Genomic DNA, 20,069 nt, shown 5'->3' with positions numbered 1-20,069 from the left:
TCCTAATAGCCCGGCCGGCAACGACAATAACGCCACCGACCTTTCACCAGAACAGTACGTTCGAATATTTCAAACGGTAGCACCTAAACAAATACAATTCACGTGCCCATTTGTTGTTCATTCTCTCATACTAAGGCAAATAGCTCGAATATTGCCAAAACTACATAGCATGATGTTTTAACATTTACCAAGCTGATACATAAAACATCAATTTTCAAATCAAGTTGACTAGTGAACCTTCAAGCTACCGAGGGCTGGCATTTCGTTGCACACCCTCAAACGTTACGAAGTCCTTGAGACGTGACGGTTTACATGACTATTATTTCCCATAAACTTCTCTTCACCCTAACACCACGCTTTCAGAAGGAGTCACCTCTGACTGCGATGACTCGATGGACAACCATCCCGGGTCGCAAGGGAAAGGTTGACGTCACCAGGGTACACGCACCTTGGAGGTAACCTAACGGATTACGGTATTTCAAACAGTTCTGGATATCCCCCTTCATAGCTACTTAGGCTTCGTCTGAACACAAACCTTAGAGGTTACACCTGGAAACTGGAGACACAATACAGCAGAACGGAGGGCAGAAACATCTTTGACTTCTTATGAGTAGTCAAATCTTAAAATAAGCTGTCGACCAGGCTAGTCCAAGAGTTCTATCGGGAGTTTTTTGAGAGTAAAACATGACATGTTCTCAAAGACTAATTTCAGTACTTATCTATAATTTACTCATTCGTTTTCTTCTTTCATTAATATATCCATGTTCTTACTTGGAGGCATCGATTGTACACTGCTAACAGATATACAAACCCGCTGAGCAAAATCCTCCTCAATTCCTTTCACAACTACTTGAAACAACTAAAAAAGATTCTTGATCAGTCGCTTAAAATCGGGATGACTGAGATTTTTCACAATCCTGAAGTGGGGCGAATGAAGTGACAATTGAGTTCGAAGACCTACGGAACTATTTATTTCAATGATACATCAACTGCGACAACTTGAAATGTTCATCACCATCCAAACGTCATATCATATATTTTTGTTTCTCAAGTTCAGTACATGAACTATACTTATGAAGATTTTAGAAATCCACAACACTTCAGATGCAGATCTAAAAGAACGCTCACTTTATCGTTCCTGTTGAAAAATTTCTTTTGATTGTAGTGATATTCGATTACTGGTGTCACTTAAACTTCAGTGTTGGGTCTACTTATGAAATGTTTCAAACTTTGTGATGTCAATTAACTAAATTATGCAAATTTTGAAAGTGCTTGCTAACGAAGTGACGTACTTTTTTTCTAATTTGTTTTGGTCAATAACCAAGCAGTCGCTAACCACTCGCTCAAGAGCGCGATGACTGAAATTTTTCACTATCCAGAAGAAAAGGTTTTCAAGGCATTTGTATGGTCGAAGACATTTGTTTTCCATGTAATCACCGTGGTCTTTCTCTTCCTTGCACCAATTATAATCCTTTGTAACCTGAAATGTGAGAAGTTTGATAAATATTTCCAAACCTTGTTGTGTAGATATTTGGATAGATTTCAAATATATTCCTGTCAATATGGGTCCATGTTTCCCTGAAATAAGTCAGTCATTTGTTTGGCTTTATACTGCTGATGATCAAAATCAAATCAACTCCAATTTCTGGTCTGGAATGGATGTAACTTGGAGCACTTTTGGAAATGAATTTATTAGTATTGAAGACCACTTCCTATCTGGATCAATAGAGTACTTTAGCTATGAAGATCCTGTTCCATGGCCATCAAAAGATGTCGGGAAACTAGACTATAAGGCAACTGAGATTTCGATCGATATATTTAATGTTACCAGTCTCAAAATAATCGGGAAGCGTCTTTTTATCCCGATAACCTGTGGTTTACGAGTAAGTTATTCATATTATCAATTTTTCTCTTTTACTTGAGAACCAAGAGGGGCTTCATGTGTATCGGTGTTTTAGTAGTCGTTTAAAATATACTGGCAGAATCTTGTGAAATTCTGACGTTTTTGATTTTGAACCTGAAACCTATTATTTTCAAGCCAAGTGCTCTAACAACTTTGTCATCGATTCATATGTCGAATCAAAAATTGGTGGGCTAACGAAAAGTTGCTTTATGAACTGACCCGTCCTTCTTACATGAGACTCTACTTTTCACCTGGCAGTTTCACATCCAGATGGTGTTTGTATTATACTCGGTTACGAATAATTACACTTTGTATGTCCTACATTTTTACCACTCACGTTTCATAGCTGTAAAGTATAACATTGTGGATGGATTAGCGACAGATTTTTATTCGAATAAGCTTTCAGGTTCTCACCTTCAGAATAATTAATGAGTGTCTCCCATTTATACATGCTCCTTATGTTGGCTAAGGAACCTTGCGAGCCAAATGAAATGATAATCGGTATTACTTTAAGTTGGCGAAACGGCATCGACACGAAACGTACTGTGGTAGCTATGGGCGAAACCGAATGCATTTAATGTTAAGGAATAAGACAAATTGCGCAAAGCTTTAGTAAATTTATACAAACATTATACTAACACATCAGCAGACCCCATGTAACTTTTCAAATAGATGAATTGATCTCCACTTCGAGTAACTTCATTCATTATTGATTTGAAACACTATCCTAAAATTGGAAAATTCAAGCCAGCTGTTCACTTTCATATAATCGTTTCTGTACAGTTTATATGTTGTTAGTGTTTTCATTAGGTATTGAAGATGCCACAGGTATTGGGAGTTTGACAACGCTTTAACCGGTAACACCTTCTACTATGAATCGTACCCACCAAGTGAAATCGAAAGTCAGAAGCGAGGTACGAAGATAATATTTGATAAGCTATCAATATATCGAGGATAGACTGATCTAGACTGGCTAGCGATTGCACGGGATGTTGAACACCGTATTCTCACTCATGATCTGGGGTGGATGCATAACCGAGTGCCTTCAGCTAAGCGAGTACATTAAAACCAATGTGGCCAGCATCCAATTGTCGAAGACTTACGGAGTAATTTATTTTGGGGATTTATTTACCGCTACAATATGGATGCACCACACATGGACGGTCAATTAATTAGATTCCTGGTTTTATTAAAGTTATGAATGTCAACTCATACGGTTGGAAAACACAAATCGATAAAGTATCTAATGCTTGTTTAGTGCATTCAAGAACTATGTCGAATTTTTTGGAAGGATCACGTTTTTCCACCTGAGGATTAACTTACAAAAACACGTTTAGTCAGTGTTATATGCAATAACCAATTGATGTTAGCGTCTTTCGATCTAAATTATAAAGAGTTTCAAGTGGTTTTTCTTCACTAAAAACGCACTATATGTTACTCAGCCACCAGTCTTGATGTTGAACGTAATGAATAACCTAGAAAAATCAAACGGAAAGCTAGATCGAAATGTCGTTGTGTGCCAGTAAAAGATGATACATGCAAACCTGTCAAACAAAATAATATTTGACGCGTCACACTTTTTCTGTTATACTACTATTCATGTATCCTGTTGATGTCCTTCGGGAATTTGTGTATACAAGATTCGTAAAGAAGAAATGTTTAAAAGATTTTAGTATGAGGCTGAAAGCATTTCAACTATGACGTATTATTAGACCTTCCTCTGGAAAATTTTATCATTCTTTCGTTTTTTCAAAAACAAAACATTTATTAGCAAAACAATAATGAGTTCTCACTGAACGTGACTGGATTAATATGGAGTGAATTGATTTCCCAAACGTCAATGACTGATTTGTTTATTCAAAGTGAATTAACTATAAAGCAAACACAATCGATTAAATTGCACGGAATGGATCCAATAGAAAAGAAGTACTACATGGTAAGTGAATGACGCATAAAAACTAGAGTTAGAGATAAGTGACCAAGAGTAAACTGCAGATTGTCGATGCTTTGAATTTCGTTGTCTAGAAACACACTGAAAGCTGCATGACTAAATCATCTGACTCACAGAACACAAAATCCCTAACTGATAGCACAACGAAAACCACTGCGAGTCATCAACCAACTGATTGAAAATGTTAAGGGATTGAAACCCCATTTAGTTATGGAAAATAGTCAAAGTAGTATAGCTTATCAGAATAAGAAGAGACAGGAACACAAGATGATTACTTCATCTATATGTGTTACATCACATTAGATCTTAATACACCCACTCCTAACGTATGGCTTCCTGGTTTCTACAGCAAACGAAACTGTGAATGGAATATCAAACGTGATGGATTACCTTTTATTTTAGTTAAAGATAATATCGATAACTGTGAGAATTGTGTGGTCGGTTGTCACTTCCCGGTTGCCCACACAATGGAAGGACATTTCTTGAGAGACCTCAGAAGTAAATTGGGTTAGGGGTGGTTATGAAGACCTGGGAGCATGACTGAAGAACCTCAGAAACAACTGTTAATAAATCTGTAAGGAGCAACTGCCTAAAGCCGGTCACAACCATTTTGTGCGAAGCTTTTTATGTGTTAGCTGCGTACTTTAAAAGCTCTTACAGTTAGAGATGAAAATCTGTGAGGTTAAGGTACGGCATGATACTTTTCGAAGCGACCTTTACTAATCTCCCTCCTTCAGTTGTGGTAAGGTAGCGTCGCTACGAATCTTGGTTATTTTAGGAAAACACTTTACCGTTTACATGTCTCCTTGCTATTTTTCCCTCTGACCTTAAACTGGCTTTTAGTCTTACTGTCTTCTAGTTGAGCTTTCTGGGCTGGTAGGGCTCAAAATAACAAGTATTCCAGCCAATATAGCACGACAAAGTCGACCACCACATCAAGGTAGGAGTTATCATCGAATTTTTTTGAGTTAACTCTATGAGAAACATGATGAAACAGTAATCGATAATATATACAATTTTTAGTACATTAAGATAGTGAAATATATGTACCAACTTATACTCCATACGCCCGACCTTGAGAGAGCGAACGAGATTAGACACGTAACATGTTCATACCCACTCAGCCTATCAGTCAGAACTATGGATGGACTACTGGATTTTAATTCAGCTCAAAGGTGTTATTCTCATGTCGAGACCTAAAGGCTTTGGATACACATAGTAGTGGGAAGAGTTTTAAGACAAAACAACAACCGTGATTTTCAAGTGTTTTTTAGTTGTTGAACATTTTTGAATAAGGCTTGGAAGTATTACATAGTTTATATTTGTCATTTTATCACTAATGCACATATATAATGGATTTTCTTTTCAATTTATAGAGACCTGTAATGAATATGAATACTGTACGTTATAATTCAATAATTTCAAACATAAACAATGCAATTTATGATATGATAGATAGAAATTGTAAGTTTTTCTTCTACAAAATAAAGTATAAGACAGTTTATACATAAAACTTGTTATCAGTATAATACTGTTGAATTGAATCACATTTGACCTGATAAATATTGAGGAATGTTTATTGTAAGAGGCTTTGAATAGTTTTATTTCAATCTCAGTTTGACTTAGCAAAAGTTAGTTGATAAATAGGTTCTAGAAAACACACAAGTTATGCTATTTATAGTATGGCTTCATAGAGATGAGTAGGACTTCAGCTAAACCAATTACCGACATCACTACAAATGTGAAGAAATTTGTTAGTCACATTAAGCTAATGAATAGCAGTGATCGTTATTTCACCCATTAAATGAACTGGAACAGATCATAAATTAATGTTTCATTTGGATAATTCTACTTTACTGAGAAAGGATATATTCCATCTAAATATCATGGATTGGTTCAATGTGTTGTCACTTGTCTGAATGACTTGACAACAGGTGCACTATGTTTGCAAGCTAGATGATTGGCAGTAGTCGGCAGGAAATGGAGAGCTCAGTTTTCATGCTAGTCAACATTCCTCATCACGTTTTGCTGGTTATATCGGCAGAACTGACGTTTCCCGTATCTGCAATCGCAAAGAAACAGACGCTTTCTATGGGGAACGAGTGTCCGTCAATTTATGTCCAAGTTGAGAGCGCTATTATTGGAACATTTACACCGCGCCTGGGCACGACTGAGATGTCAACCAGTTATTTAGTCAGAGAAGAGTAATCAATAACACATGCCTGTTAGTCGAATGAGGTCGAACAAGTTACGACGTGGACCCTGATTTAAATCACCAAATAGCGTGCAGTTTTGATACACCTAGCTGACAAGTCCCAACTAATATAAAGCCTTAGTTCATCAATCCCTGTTGACTACTTCCAGTTACAGGGCACTCATCAAAATGTCTCGTGATGCCAATCCAATTAAACTAGAGACCGCGCATTAAAACTCGATCGATGGAATCTTTTGAGTGCTAAGGATTAGAGCGACATAAGACTAGGATTTATTACTCGGTGACATCAGCAAAATGTACTCCAAGTGAAAAACTTCAGTTTAACGAACTCTATTAGGCATATGCTTACATTCACAATAAATATGCCACATCTGAGTACAGCTGTGCAACGGTTGTACATGAAACGTTTTCACATGAACAACGCAAAATTAAGAGATCGAGTAAAATCAAGAAAATTTTCATGTGAAAATCAATACATAGTTGAAAGAAAAAACCATACACTACTTCAAATGATAACATGGGCTGATGTCCTATGTGGGTTAAGTCATTCATACGTCTTGTCTCCAGCACAGGTCTAGGTAGATAGTAAATTTGGCTTACATACCCCATCTTTAACTCGAATGTAGGCTTAACTACATAAGAGAACAGATTGCGAATGCTAGTGATGCCACTCGGTTACCCAGGATGAAGTAGGGTTTTAAATCTGGATTTATTGAAAGAAAGCTGAACGGACTCCTTAATTATCAAGACACTAGAGTGGCATACAGACCGAAATCTTTCCAGTCTACCATCGAGTCAACAAAACTTTCACATATTTCAACTTTCAGTTACCATATGCTGAACAAAATCAGCATTGACATTCAGTATTATCCATGCTAAAGTTTTGTGAACAACCCGAGCAGAACAATCAAACTAAAAGCATCAACTAAGTATCACTGTACATAGGATGTTGATTAAATAATGTACCCCTTCATCATATACTTCGATATGAGCTGTACTCTAAGTGTCAAGGCTAATGATATCAATCGGTTACTCAGGTTGAAGTAGGGTTACAACTCGGGATTTAGTGAAAGAACGCCGAACGAACACCTCAACTATTAAGACACTACTCCACATAATTCAGCATACCTAGTTTATTTCCTTCTCATGCTTATTTGTAGTGACCCTTCATCTCGGAAAAACACAATATTATATGTCAACTAGCGAAACAGACGCCCAACCATCAGAATCATTTCATATTACATTGGTAATAAATCTTCCAGAGCAAGAACTATTGTATCCTTTTAATGTTTTAATCATATATATATATATATATATATATTCATTTATTATTATCATCATGTAGAAGGTATTCAAAACAAGTGATGGAATGAGTTCACAAAACAATCTTAACTAATGATCATAACTGTATAACGAGATGAAGAATTCATAGTTAGCCAGCCATAATTTGTAACTGAAGACCCTAGATGACAGTTCAATATGATGCAGATGTATGGTTTCCGAGTAAGTGATGCTGACGTGAGACGCAGGATACCAGGCAGGAATAATAAGTAGAGTGATAAGATTGTGAAATTTCGTCCAATGAGGTGACTGCAACATATGGTACACATCCTCAATAACCCCTCAACGTAGAATATTGGTCGTCGTAAGAGTGAGTTGGAGAGAAACTAGTGGCAGATGAACTAAAAAGAGACATCAATTTCCTAAACCAATAACTGGTGGTCTGAGCTATATAAGTAGATCCAGGCAATCTGACTAGTGTCCAACCGATTGTAGTGATCAATAGCTGAAGTTGTTAGGTGACACGCAACAGAACGAGTCCAGACGAACTACCTCCTTTCTTCCTGTAGCTTTAAGAAATATGTCATTTTAAAGTCATTAATTATTACTTGAAACCATATATACAGATTCCTTTGTTAGGCATCTCGATGCAATACTTACAAATGGAGGTTGAAAACATTGAATGAAATATAACAAATTGTTAGTGTTCAGTATTGTCTGACTACAAATAAAGCTCGACTACCAAGAGATTCAAACTCAAGATCTTGTTTCCGACTTTTTATAAATGTACAGCGGTGCATCAAATATCAGATTGGACCTGTGTGTGTGCGCACTGCAACGACTATCAATTTATTTAATTCACACAGAATCTAACACGAACGGGCACCGAAACCAGGCATGTGCCACACAAATAATAATGGTCTGTGCTAAGATACTGGCCGAGTACCCGAACCGGTGGTTTTCTTAAAAGATAACTGTCAAAGCCCTTGAACAGAAGTCCCTATCCACAACGCAGTGAGGCAAAGTCAGGGGATGGCGTCTCATAGTAGTCAGTGTCCAAAGTAGGTTGGATCCTTGAGCCCTACCTGGATAAACATTGTTTTCCGGATTCGCCAACTACCCTAGGTGAACTCTCCGCCTCCACCAACTTGGTTATTGTTGGAAGTTCACGCTTTGTCTTCTTATTTCCGCAAACGAGACCTCGGAAGCGGAAAAGTAGTGAGGAGGACTTCTTTAGTATGGGCAATAACGCAACGCCGAACGAGAGTGGACTTTCCTCATTCTCGACCGAACCACAGTATTTGGCATGGCGCATCACAAATACATGTTTTAAATAACAGTCTATCAGTATGTTTCCTTAATTATGTCTTTCCTCCAAAACCTATGCGAAATCAGGTTTGAAACACCATTTATTCATAGATTGAAATGGGCATATATCTTTTACATTGGTATATGGATTATATTTTATTGGCCAATTCAATGGTTACAACGTTGGGTATTTGAAAAACGTCGATTGATGATCTGTGATAATTTAGTTGAATTTAAACAACCGTCAGAGAATGTTTACTTAAGTCAATTGAAGAATGAATGGTGATGATGAATCGACAACTTTTTATGATACAAGTTCCCAATTTCGATAGATGTGAAACCTGTGTTCTATCCATCTCGAACTCATCGAAATACATTAATCATATACAATAGAATATACAATATCTGAAGAATATGACCACATTGTTCTATGTATGTGTACATAAATATTTATTAATCTATAGCTTTTTTATAAAGAAAACTATTTGACCAATTGACTTTGTTTTATATATTCACGGTAACCTGTCACTCAAGTGCGAATTGGAACCTGACACATATGTGCACCAATCCAAGTTGTCATATCACACCGGTACATCAGTACAACAATACATACTCACTTATTACATAATGAAATAATGTATGCATTCGATGGAGTTTTGTTCTCTGAGCTGGATGGTTTGATCGTGGAGCTCTCATCGTTCTTCTAAACGACATCATCAGCACGAACTTCGGATAGAAGGGAAGTGTTCGAATTTCTCCATATGCGTTTCATAGCTTGTTCTGTACACCTCGACGTTGACTGTTTCGAACACTTCACTTCTATCTGAAGTTTGTGCTGATGATGTCGTTCAGAAGAACGATGAAAGCTCCACGATCAAACCATCCAGCTCAGAGAACAAAACCCCATCAAAATCATCCACCTGAGCTACAAATCTTCTACACCATCTCAGTGTATGACTTCTTTGCAGATTAGTGGGTGTGCATTGCTGTGCAGCCTCATACTAAGAAAGAAACGGCCACCTAGTGCTTCCAAATTTCCAATGATTGTCTAACTCTGATCGGTTCGCGAATTTAATGAAATTCAACAATCTCCACAACCCTATAGTGACAGTAAACGATTTCAGTGACATATCTTACTTTATTTACAGTATTACTCTTATTGTTGAATTATACACAGTCACTAAATACACTCAGTTATAACAAGATACTAAACATTGTCAGTTTACTGAGTTCATAGAAAGGTTCATTCAGCGTAAATCTGTTCATTTATTGTATCTGTTCTATTCATTATTGTGATGATGATGATAATAATAATAAGAAGAATAAGAATAATAAAGTTATCAGTTACTGTGTTTTTACATATCCTCTTTCAATCTTTTCAGCTTTTTTATCTAGTTCGTTTTAAGTATTATTTGTATGGCTATTAACTTTTCTTTGTTTGATTGTACAATACGCTTTTATTAGACATTCTGTATTGTTTAGATGTTGAAGATCGTTGTGTAATACAAGTTGGTCGTTTCTGCTTCCTGTTCGTTGTTGTTGTTGTTGTTGCTTTTGTAGTCGTCTTTGTGGTAGAGGTCTTTTTTTCTGTATGATTCAATAAATGTGATAGACCAGCTGAACGTATCCCCTGTAATAATTGTTCACGTGCAAATTTTAACTCGGCTGATAAATGTTCTATTTCAGGTGCATTTAATAAAGCTGGAATCAGTGTAGATCGAAGCCAACGTGGACTGTTGTCCCCCATCCCCAACAACAAAGCAATAAATCAATAAAATAGTTAACTTCTGTATTAAGTGGTCACTTTATAATGTTATGGTTGTTTAGTCTTTAGTTTGGATAAAACTCTACTGATTTAGTTGAAATATGGTCAACAGACTAGTTATTGAACAATGCCGAATATCTAACATGATGGTTGACAGTTGGAGGTATTCGATGAGAAGCACTGGTTATTCAAATACAACGAGTCTTTCAAAACCTCAGGATATTACTACTTTTTTGAGGGGTTTGGACCGCATCATTTATAGACGTTACAGTTTCACCGTTTGACCCGCGAGTAAACCGCACGACCACAGCTGGTCACTGTGACACTGTAACTAACTTCGAGTCATGTTACCTAAAGTTTATAACCAACAATTATGGAAATCTCAAGCACTCAAACTGGAAAGTCTGTATCTCGTAAAACGACTATGACCAAAATTTAACAATTTGATAAATTTATAGGATTTCTTGAATTAGCTACCCCTTATTTTTGTTTAAGCAATCTATTACATTCGAACGAAGGATGAGTGAATGGAAACTGCTATGGATTATTTATGGACTATTATTACATATATTCTTACTGGACAATTATTAAGTAAATAGATTATATGTACATTCATATTCCTTTTGTTATAAGCCTTCATTTGACCTATTAGCTACTGTCATCCGATCTACCATTCTTAATTTATTCCCAATTTATTAGTTATCATCTCCCGTACTCACATCCAGTTTTGGCTTGATCTTGTGTAATTACTTCTTCATTTCATCAGTATAGGGTTGTGGAGGGTGTTAAGCTTTGATTGAGACCATGAACCGATCAATGTTAGACCACCATTGACAACCTGGAAGCACTGGACAGACGTTTCGTCGTAGTATAAGACTTCTCGGAATAACGCATCCACGGTCTCGCAAGCAAGATTCCAACCCATGACTTCGGACTCAGTTTATGGTCTGATGCGGACTCGTTTTCTTGCTTATTTATTTTAAAACATAGATATTGGTACAAGGAGGCACCAAATACATATACGCCACACAGATTTCATTTGATATGTGTGAGGGCTGTGATACTGCCCGGATGCCCAAACCGAAGCAGGTGGTTTCCTTAGGGCGCCCCACACCCGGAGCCTTCGATCTGAAAGTCTGATCCACAAAGCAATGGAGCAACGTAACGAGATGCAGTCCCATGGTAGCCGGTGACCAACGATTGGTTCATACGCCATTTGTTCCTTCAGGACACGGGAACTCATGTGCAACATTGGTTTGGAATCAGGGTTTTCCAACTCCCCTAGGTGGACTCTCTATGTCCACCAACCCGGTTAAAGCCAGTGCTGGACATTTGCTTTTCGTCCTCTTAATTTCGTAAACAACACTCGTTGTGCGAGAATGCAGTGAGTAGGACTTCCCTGGTAGAGGCTATATACGCGTGGTCATGTGAGAGCATTTCGAGAGAGAGAGCGGACTCTCCCCACTCTCGGCTGTACCAGGGCATTTGGAGGCATGTATAAAACTAAGTATGTCTGAAATATACGATTCATACAGTGAAGGCTGATATATGTGTTCCGGATTGAACAGGATGGGCCAGGCAAGGACTTACTATATTATGGACCAATAAGGATTCATAGTTGAATCACGGTCATAGAAATCGATATTCTGTCTGGCGATTTTGTCATATGATAATTGACAGAGACGAAAGCCGTAACACAGTCTTTGTACAAAAAGTGTAGATCCAAATCGATAAAGTAAACCAGAACATTGCAAGTGTACGTCGTATTCTTGTGTAGCGCGATTATTGGTGCCATTATACTAAGCCTCTTATGTGTGTTACAACTAAATGGTTCTACACTCAATATAGCATGTACAGGTAGGTGATAGCAATTCATATAGCCTCTGCAACCAACAATAGAATACCTATCTAATGTGAGTAGTAGATGCCTAATTGGAAAATATAATGACTGTTAGGAGAGCTCCTAGAATGCGCGACAAAGCCTCCAGAGGCTCTATGGGGGCCGAGGAGATTCCATTCAATCACAGTCCAATGGGGTCTCCTGGAATATCGACGTGGGTTGCTGTGATGGAAAAATTGCATAAACTTCCGGCTTGCAGATTAGCTAGATTACAATGATGCTACAACCCATACCAAAAATATATATACACCTATTTTTCTGCACGTTTTGACGCTTACTTCAGTAAACTCTTCTGTTTTTTTCTGCCTTTTGACTCGGAGATTGAGAGTTTAACACGTTCAAGTACTGAAGTCGTATGTCGTATTAGTCGTACTCAAGTAATAAACTTAACAATAACTTATAAGTATTTCCCATTAAATTTCTACTTCTTAAAAGAGAAACACTATGCAAAGGTTGAAACAGATAACCAGTTTTCTAAAAGAATCACTGATGAGACAATAACTGGTATATGCTTGGTGAAAAAACGAAGTATTATGAAACTAAATGAACTCATATCCTTGTATGAAATGTTTTTTTACTATCATTATAGTAACTGCTTCTATGAATTGGGTGTTCACCTTGTTGTGCTAATGAGGTATGGCAACTTGAACCGATGAATATATATGCCTGGTCCTACGTCGTAGCTGACTGAGTGAACTAGGTAAACAAGTACATATCTGTTTAACTTTGTCACGCTTTCATAATGCAAGAGCTACAGACACCAACTACAACGAGCTTAAACGAAATAGAGAGGTACTGTTAGAAGTGCAAGGGGACAGCTGACACTTCTCGGCTGCTCATACAGTGGAAAAGTACTTCTGCTTGAGTTATCTGACTTAGCTACCTGGGGTTGTGACCGCAGTGCTTGAGAGCAAACGCTTAAAATGGTTTATACAGTGCTTTTTATGAGTAGTTCTTGATGTGTTAGCTCTTACGATCGAATACAAAGATCCATGGGGCAAGGTGAGGTGTGATATTTCGAGGGTTGATTTCCTCTAAACCTCTCCTCCAGTTGTAAGAAGACAGCGTCACTGTAGATACTGTTCGTCTGAGAAAACTGTTTTATTGCCATCACACCCCAGTATAATTAGCAGTACGACTTTACCTTCGAACTTCAAGCAGCTTTTTCTAGTATTATCACATTCCAATCGACCAGACTGGAATAGTAGGATACAAAGGAACAAGTATTCTAGCCAATATAGTTCAGTCAAATCTCAACAATAGTTAAACCAGACCAAGACTTCAATGTGGCAGCTACAATCGAACTAAACTCAAGTAGATAAGGTGTGGTTAAAGTCTGTAACCTTACAAGTGAAAGTCGAGTTTTGATTTGAGTAGAATGAGATTCTCTACACATGCTTGGAAACAAGAAAGTTCTTTACAAAAGGTAAAAAGGTTCTCTGTTTTGATTGATCAATATGAAAAGTCGTACTACCCAATTAATCAAAATACCCAGTCGGCGAAACCATCGAAATATTTTAGTATAAAGGATAAAACATAGAATTCGGTTGCAAGAACTTACCGAAACAGATTTACTTCATTCCATTCGGACGGTAATCGACATTTAGAAATATCACCAGTACAATAATCAACAGTACGTTGTGTCGCGATTTCATTTAGCCAATTTAGAACATCACTCCATCCTGGAGTAGTATAAGCATCTGGACAATCAGAGATTTTTTTATCCGTTGTGACCATTTTTGTTGCACAACAGTGTTCCTGGAAGAAATTTCAAAGTCTTATTTATTGATTTAAGTTACCGCAATGCAGCAATATATAGATACACATCAAAAATTACTGATAATGATTGAGGGCAGTCGGTAGGAAACCCTGAACATATGCTTCGTGTTAGTCGGTACTAATTATGAAGGGGTAAGTGGGATGTTGAAGGAAATGATCCACCCGGTGGAATTCAAATCTGCGCCACTAAGCCTCATCGAAACTTAAGGAGTAAAAAAATACACATGTGGAGCTTGTAGGCTTGAGCATTATCTGATACTTAACATGGTCGATCATTTGTAACTTTAACGAAGAACATACTCTGTATAAACATCTTTGATCATTAAGCTTTTATCAGAACTAAAAAATAAACAATTTAATCTTGAATAACAAATGATGTGTAATCTGTGCAACGATTGTTTACTACAGGTCTGATCATCCTTAATGGGTTGCTGTCTGAAGAAATCTCAGCACAGATTCAAAAAGCTCGTTTGGCTTTTGCCAACATACGTCACCTATGGCGAAGGCAAGATATCCGTCTATCAATTAAAGGACAAGTATACTGCGCGGTATAGCAACATGGACCAATGCATATATGTGCCTGGTCCCACGTTGTAGCTGACTGACTGACAAGCATTTGATAAGGATTGAAATAAAGACAAACAAATAACCAATCGAAACTGTCATTGAAATCCCGAGGTTTAGTTTAGTAAAACATAATATAGGATAGGTCTAGAACATTTGGAAGGATAAGTGCTAACGTGATTAACATACATAATCATTGTATCATCTAACCAAGAAGTATTCGATCTTACCCTTAATTCAGCTAACCGTCCTTGTGCAATTTCACAATAATCATTCCATCGATTTATACAAGATTCTATGTAGGTATTATGATTATGATTATTACTATCAGTTATCATATTTGTACATTCCAAATCAATCGGGATTATTAACTCATCTTCATTGAATGACACAATTACTTCAGTCGGTTTTACACGAATTTTATCAGGATGAATTTTGATTCGATTATTATTATTCATTGATCTTTTTACAAGATTAAACCAATTAGGTCGAGTGTTGACTTGAATTTGTAGAAATTTTGGATCGGTTTCCCAAGGTAATAGTTCAATGAGTAAATCACAAAAATAAACTACAGCACAACGTGATGAAAGTACATTCTGTGTATTATTATTATTATGTGTTGATAGTAATGGATTACAAAATGTTTCCATCCACCATTGTTTATAATTTATCCCAGTTAATCGATTATCTTCTGAGCATAATTGACGTGCAATTAATAAAACTCCTATCAATAATTGTTTATCATGTTTATTTGATTTTAAAACATCCAATTGACTTTTATGAATAAATACATCATCTAATAAATGTAAACAATCTAAATCAACATTATCATTGTTGATATAATTCATATTTGAATTGAATAATGACAATAGAAGTTGATGAATTATAACTGGAAAAGAATAATAATAATGAGAATGAGAAACATTGAAGATCAAGACTATGGTTGGAAAATTGCAAAATCTTATAGTAAATATGGAGGGATACTAAAATTCGAGATCTAGAGTAAAACACAGTAAGTGCATCTGTACCGTTGTGATCGAGTCTGAGCTATGTGACTCAACGTCTCTAACCATTGATTGAGGTTATCGGACTGAAGATAACCAGGTAGTGTCTTAATCACTTCAGTTGATCAAGATTTGCAACCTTGTCAACCAATTTGTCGGCTTTTCCAGGTTCCTTATCTTTGCCTAAACATTGCTCCTTCAGCTTTCTAACCATACACAAGCAATACTTTGAATATGCATATGTTCGTAAACCTGTAGCTTCTAATATTTTCACATTTACAACACCATGTTTCACAGCCATACAGTAACACGAAAAGAAATCCTGAGAAGTATGCTAGTTCTTCGATTGGAAGATGGAAATCTTACCTACGTCACAAGTGACTCAAGTTTACAAAGGCTAATAAAGTTTTGGGATCTGCCCTAAGATATCATTGGACACAATTATTGATGACGGAGCACCTTAGCGAATGCGTAAGTATAACTGTCTCCTTCTACGACAAATTTTTCGGTAAACTTATCTATATCTCTATTCCTTTAGTTCATCATGAACACAGGCTTTGTGTTAGTCGGCACTCATCATCAAGGCGCAAGTGAGATATTGAAGGAAATGATCCACCCAGTAGAATTCAAATCCGCGCCGCCAAGCCTTACTATAGCTTGTAGAATGAAAAAATATACATGTGGAGCTTGTAGGTTTGAGCATTGTCTGATACATAACGTGATCAATCATTTGTAACTTTAACGAAAACTATACTCTGTATAAACATTTTTGATCACTTAACTGCTAGGATCACCGGACAAGTGATAGTGAGGTTAGATGTAAGGCATTAGGAAATGATGGTAAATCAGTTGATGAGGTTGTGAATCTTCATCGACTGAGATGGTTGGGCCACGTATTACGTACGCCTGAACACCGATTACCACGATGCGTAATACTTTAGTTCGTGATTCTCATCCTTTTAATAAAAATGATATTCACTATGTTTGACCCTTTGTGTCATTGATACTATTATTACTACGAGTTTAACTCCTTCACTATTTATATTATTCAGTCCATCCCCATTATTCTAAAGTAGTATGACAAGACTTAGACCAATGTAATTCTATTCTGAGATCCTATAAAATTCACTTTACTTTTTATCAGAAATCACTTTCCCCTTATACTGTTGTAAACTAAAATAATTTAGATAATTGTGACTTCATAACTAATTACAAACTTATATATAAGCATTTGTATCATATTTTGTGTGTATACAAGCATTCAGTTGTTTAGACCGAAGAAAAAAGTGAGAGAGAAAGAGAGAAGTATATGAACCTGGTAATGATTGTTGAAAACAGGATATTTCAATAACTCAGACATAAAACATCATAGTTTATTTGTGATTTATTAAGTCACCATTCTGCATATACAAATATATAAATATATACATGGATTACATGAAACAAACTTACATTTAACAGTGGATACACCTCCTTTAATACATGTGATCATAATAGATATCAATTGAAGAATATGAGACCAATTTACATGATCCAGATCATTATTGGACAAAATGACTAAAAGACGTTCAGAAATGTAATTTAGATCTAATAAAAGAATAAACTATTATGTTTTAAAACAATCGAAAACTATCTCTATTTAATAACATACTTGTATAATGCAATATCGTCTATATGGATGTAATTCCATAAAAGTAAAATACTCCCTTTGGAAGAATCCATAAACTTATTGTTATCATTAAAATGATATATATATTTATAGATGTATACTTGAATTATCAGATTTCGAAAGTAAAAACTTGTTGAATAGATTTTCAATGGAATGCTTAATCTCTTCAGTTGAATGAACACCACATAATAAATTGTGAATACAGTTATGCGTTGTTTCCCAATCTGAAAATATGCATAATGAAGGAAATTCTTTTTGAAGATTACAATTGTGTATCAGATAAATAAAATTATTTTATTTATTTTAACACAGATATTGGTACAAGGAGGCACCAAATACATATGCGCCACAAAGATCTCATTTGATATGTGTGAAGGCTGTGATACTGTCCGGGTGCCCAAACCGAAGCAGGTGGTTTTCTTAGGGGACCACACCCGGAGCCTTCGACCTGAAGGTCTGATCCACAAGGCAGTGGAGCAACGTAACGAGATGCAGTCCCATGGTAGCCGGTGACCAACGACTTGTTCAGGATACTGGAGCCCATGTACACCATGGGTTTGGAACCAGGGTTTTCCAACCCCCTAGGTGGACTCTCTATGTCCACCAACCCGGTTAAAGCCAGTGCTGGACATTTGCTTTTCGTCCTCTCAATTTCGTAAACAACACTCGTTGTGCAAGAAGGCAGTGATTAGGACTTCCCTGTAAGAGGCTATATACGCGTGGCCATGTGAGAGCATTTCGAGATGGAGAGCGAACTCTACCCACTCTCGGCCGTACCAGGGCATTTTGGGGGCGATAAATAAAATTAGATGTAGTTTAACAACAAAGTAAATATTTATGTACTCATCTTCAAGCCGGTTTCATGAATCAGATATGATGACAATAGTCAGTTGCTTAAACTAGCGCAAAATTTGACTATGCGAAGTTGAATGAAAAACACATATGCCGAATCAAGTTTCATTGCTTTGATTATGATCTTCCTGAAAAGATCTTGAACGTTGGACAGTTTAGTATTTTGAGACCATGTCTGACACTAATTCACTTAGAACTCCAATTCACTGATTATGTATACTTCTTAAAAAATCATTCCTCCATACTATGAAAATTAGAGAAGTCATGAATAAATCAGTAACTATTTGCTGTGCTGACTCTGATTCACTACACAGCTATGACAAATTTGTGGAATACCGATAGGTGCAGATTACCTTGTTGGGGTACATGCGATTACCGTAAACAAAGTGTTTGGTGACGTGGCTCAAAATCGGTTGCAATGGTGAAGTTGCATTTATATTTTTCTCCCATTTAATTCCTGAGTTTTAAAATTATCTTATAGTACATAAGCTACTTTTTTTCCTTGGATCACATTTTAGTTGCTAATTTGTTTGACTACTACTGATAATGTTACTTCTTTTACTACTCTCGACAATTTCATCTCACTGTGCTGGTGAGATGTGGCAACTCGATTAGATATATGTTTCAGATTTAACACTGGATATGACTAACCACTCAGTATAAGAAACCTGACAAACAAACACTTCAGCTTACTCAGAAGCAGGAGACAAAAGGAAGCTTGGAGACAGATCATCTTTCATTGGTCAATATTCCAGTTCGTGATGATTAGGAGCTTATCAAGGATAACCACGACAAAACAGGTGTACTGGTTATGCCCGATATCAAATTTTTAATGGAAGCATAATAATGAACGACCCCTAGAGGCGCAATGTCAAGGAACGAATAGATCACAACAACCTATCTAATGTCTACAAACAGACATTTGCACATACATATGCCAGTGATTACGTTGTATCGAAGTTTTTGAACAACGTGAGACATTTTCCTCAGTTAAGTTTTTAGACACATGACCTGGAGACAAAGCTAGCTGATGTATGAATCTACGGCGTGATTTCCCGGATCTTTCACAAATCCCCGTCGTTTCGATCATAATACTGAAGCCCACACCAGGTCTTTGTTTTCTGGACACAAAATTCGTAAAGACTGGGGAATTTAAAGTGAATTACTTGGATCAGAATTGCCCTAAGGAGATTTACGTGCTGTGCACGTTTTAAGTTAGATGCATGAACAAGACTAAAATCATCCAGTTCACTTTTCCCACTCAAATATGTTATGAATATCAACAATGACATTTTGAGCCTGAACAGCGGGGAACTCAAGTTCCACTCTGAACGAACATGCACAATCTTCCTATTTTGGGTTTTTTCAAAGTTTCCTATAGCTGTTTCCCCAAAACTGGACATTTCCCCCGAAATTGGGAGATTGTGTGCTTACTTGAAATTGCAGCATCGTTTTCGGTCTAGCTAAAATCCGACATATAATGTAAAAAACAATTACTGACGAGTGCTTATTTTGATGACAGATGTAACCATACCTACTTCATCCTGAGTTTCTTTCGCAGTCATGAACTTCCGGAATGACCTTGTGTTTCTAACGTTACCGCCGCAAAACGTTTCAGTGTCTTATCGTAGTAGTGCTTTCAATTGATTAAGGCGAGAATAGTAGAGTCACTTGCTTAGTTATTTCACTTATTCAACAGAAGAGGATCCCCAAATACTCCAGGTATTTAACTATGTATATTTAAAAACAAAACAAGCATCAAGTGGCTGTGGACGAAACAGAAGAAGCTTTCGCTTAACGGGCTTCCATGTCTACTAGAAGAGGATCAACAATACCTCCAGGCAGGAACCTAGATATGTTAACGATAATAGAGGGAAA

At 36.8% G+C, this 20,069-nt stretch overlaps 2 protein-coding genes across 5 annotated transcripts; one reads left to right on the top strand and one right to left on the bottom strand.

Moving 5' to 3' along the window:
• Positions 1 to 884: 884 nt before the first annotated feature.
• Positions 885 to 8,979, top strand: LIMD1_1 (LIM domains containing 1). Its single transcript, XM_051216648.1, has 6 exons — positions 885 to 1,487; positions 1,528 to 1,883; positions 3,675 to 3,839; positions 5,231 to 5,318; positions 7,230 to 7,344; positions 8,746 to 8,979. The coding sequence occupies exons 1-6, from the start codon at positions 1,355 to 1,357 to the stop codon at positions 8,942 to 8,944; spliced, it is 1,056 nt and encodes a 351-aa protein (XP_051065237.1). The 5' UTR covers positions 885 to 1,354; the 3' UTR covers positions 8,945 to 8,979.
• On the bottom strand, positions 5,108 to 19,810 carry MS3_00008282 (uncharacterized protein). Of its 4 annotated transcripts, none has more exons than XM_051216646.1 (6): positions 19,726 to 19,810; positions 17,322 to 17,563; positions 17,123 to 17,257; positions 14,897 to 15,555; positions 13,885 to 14,081; positions 5,108 to 5,234 (listed from the first exon to the last, which is right to left on the bottom strand). In XM_051216646.1, the coding sequence occupies exons 3-6, from the start codon at positions 17,160 to 17,162 to the stop codon at positions 5,225 to 5,227; spliced, it is 906 nt and encodes a 301-aa protein (XP_051065234.1). In that variant the 5' UTR covers positions 17,163 to 17,257; positions 17,322 to 17,563; positions 19,726 to 19,810; the 3' UTR covers positions 5,108 to 5,224. The 4 variants fall into 4 exon arrangements, with proteins under 4 accessions (XP_051065234.1, XP_051065235.1, XP_051065236.1 ...); XM_051216647.1 differs by having other exon boundaries at positions 17,123 to 17,273; positions 19,726 to 19,807; XM_051216645.1 differs by lacking the exon at positions 5,108 to 5,234 and adding an exon at positions 9,777 to 10,391 and having other exon boundaries at positions 17,123 to 17,273; positions 19,726 to 19,803.
• Positions 19,811 to 20,069: the final 259 nt, after the last annotated feature.

This window comes from Schistosoma haematobium, chromosome 6, assembly GCF_000699445.3.
Source record: "Schistosoma haematobium chromosome 6, whole genome shotgun sequence".
In the NCBI taxonomy this organism is placed as follows: domain Eukaryota; kingdom Metazoa; phylum Platyhelminthes; class Trematoda; order Strigeidida; family Schistosomatidae; genus Schistosoma; species Schistosoma haematobium.
Note: the sequence above shows the minus strand (reverse complement) of the source record. Positions and strands in the feature narration are given on the sequence as shown.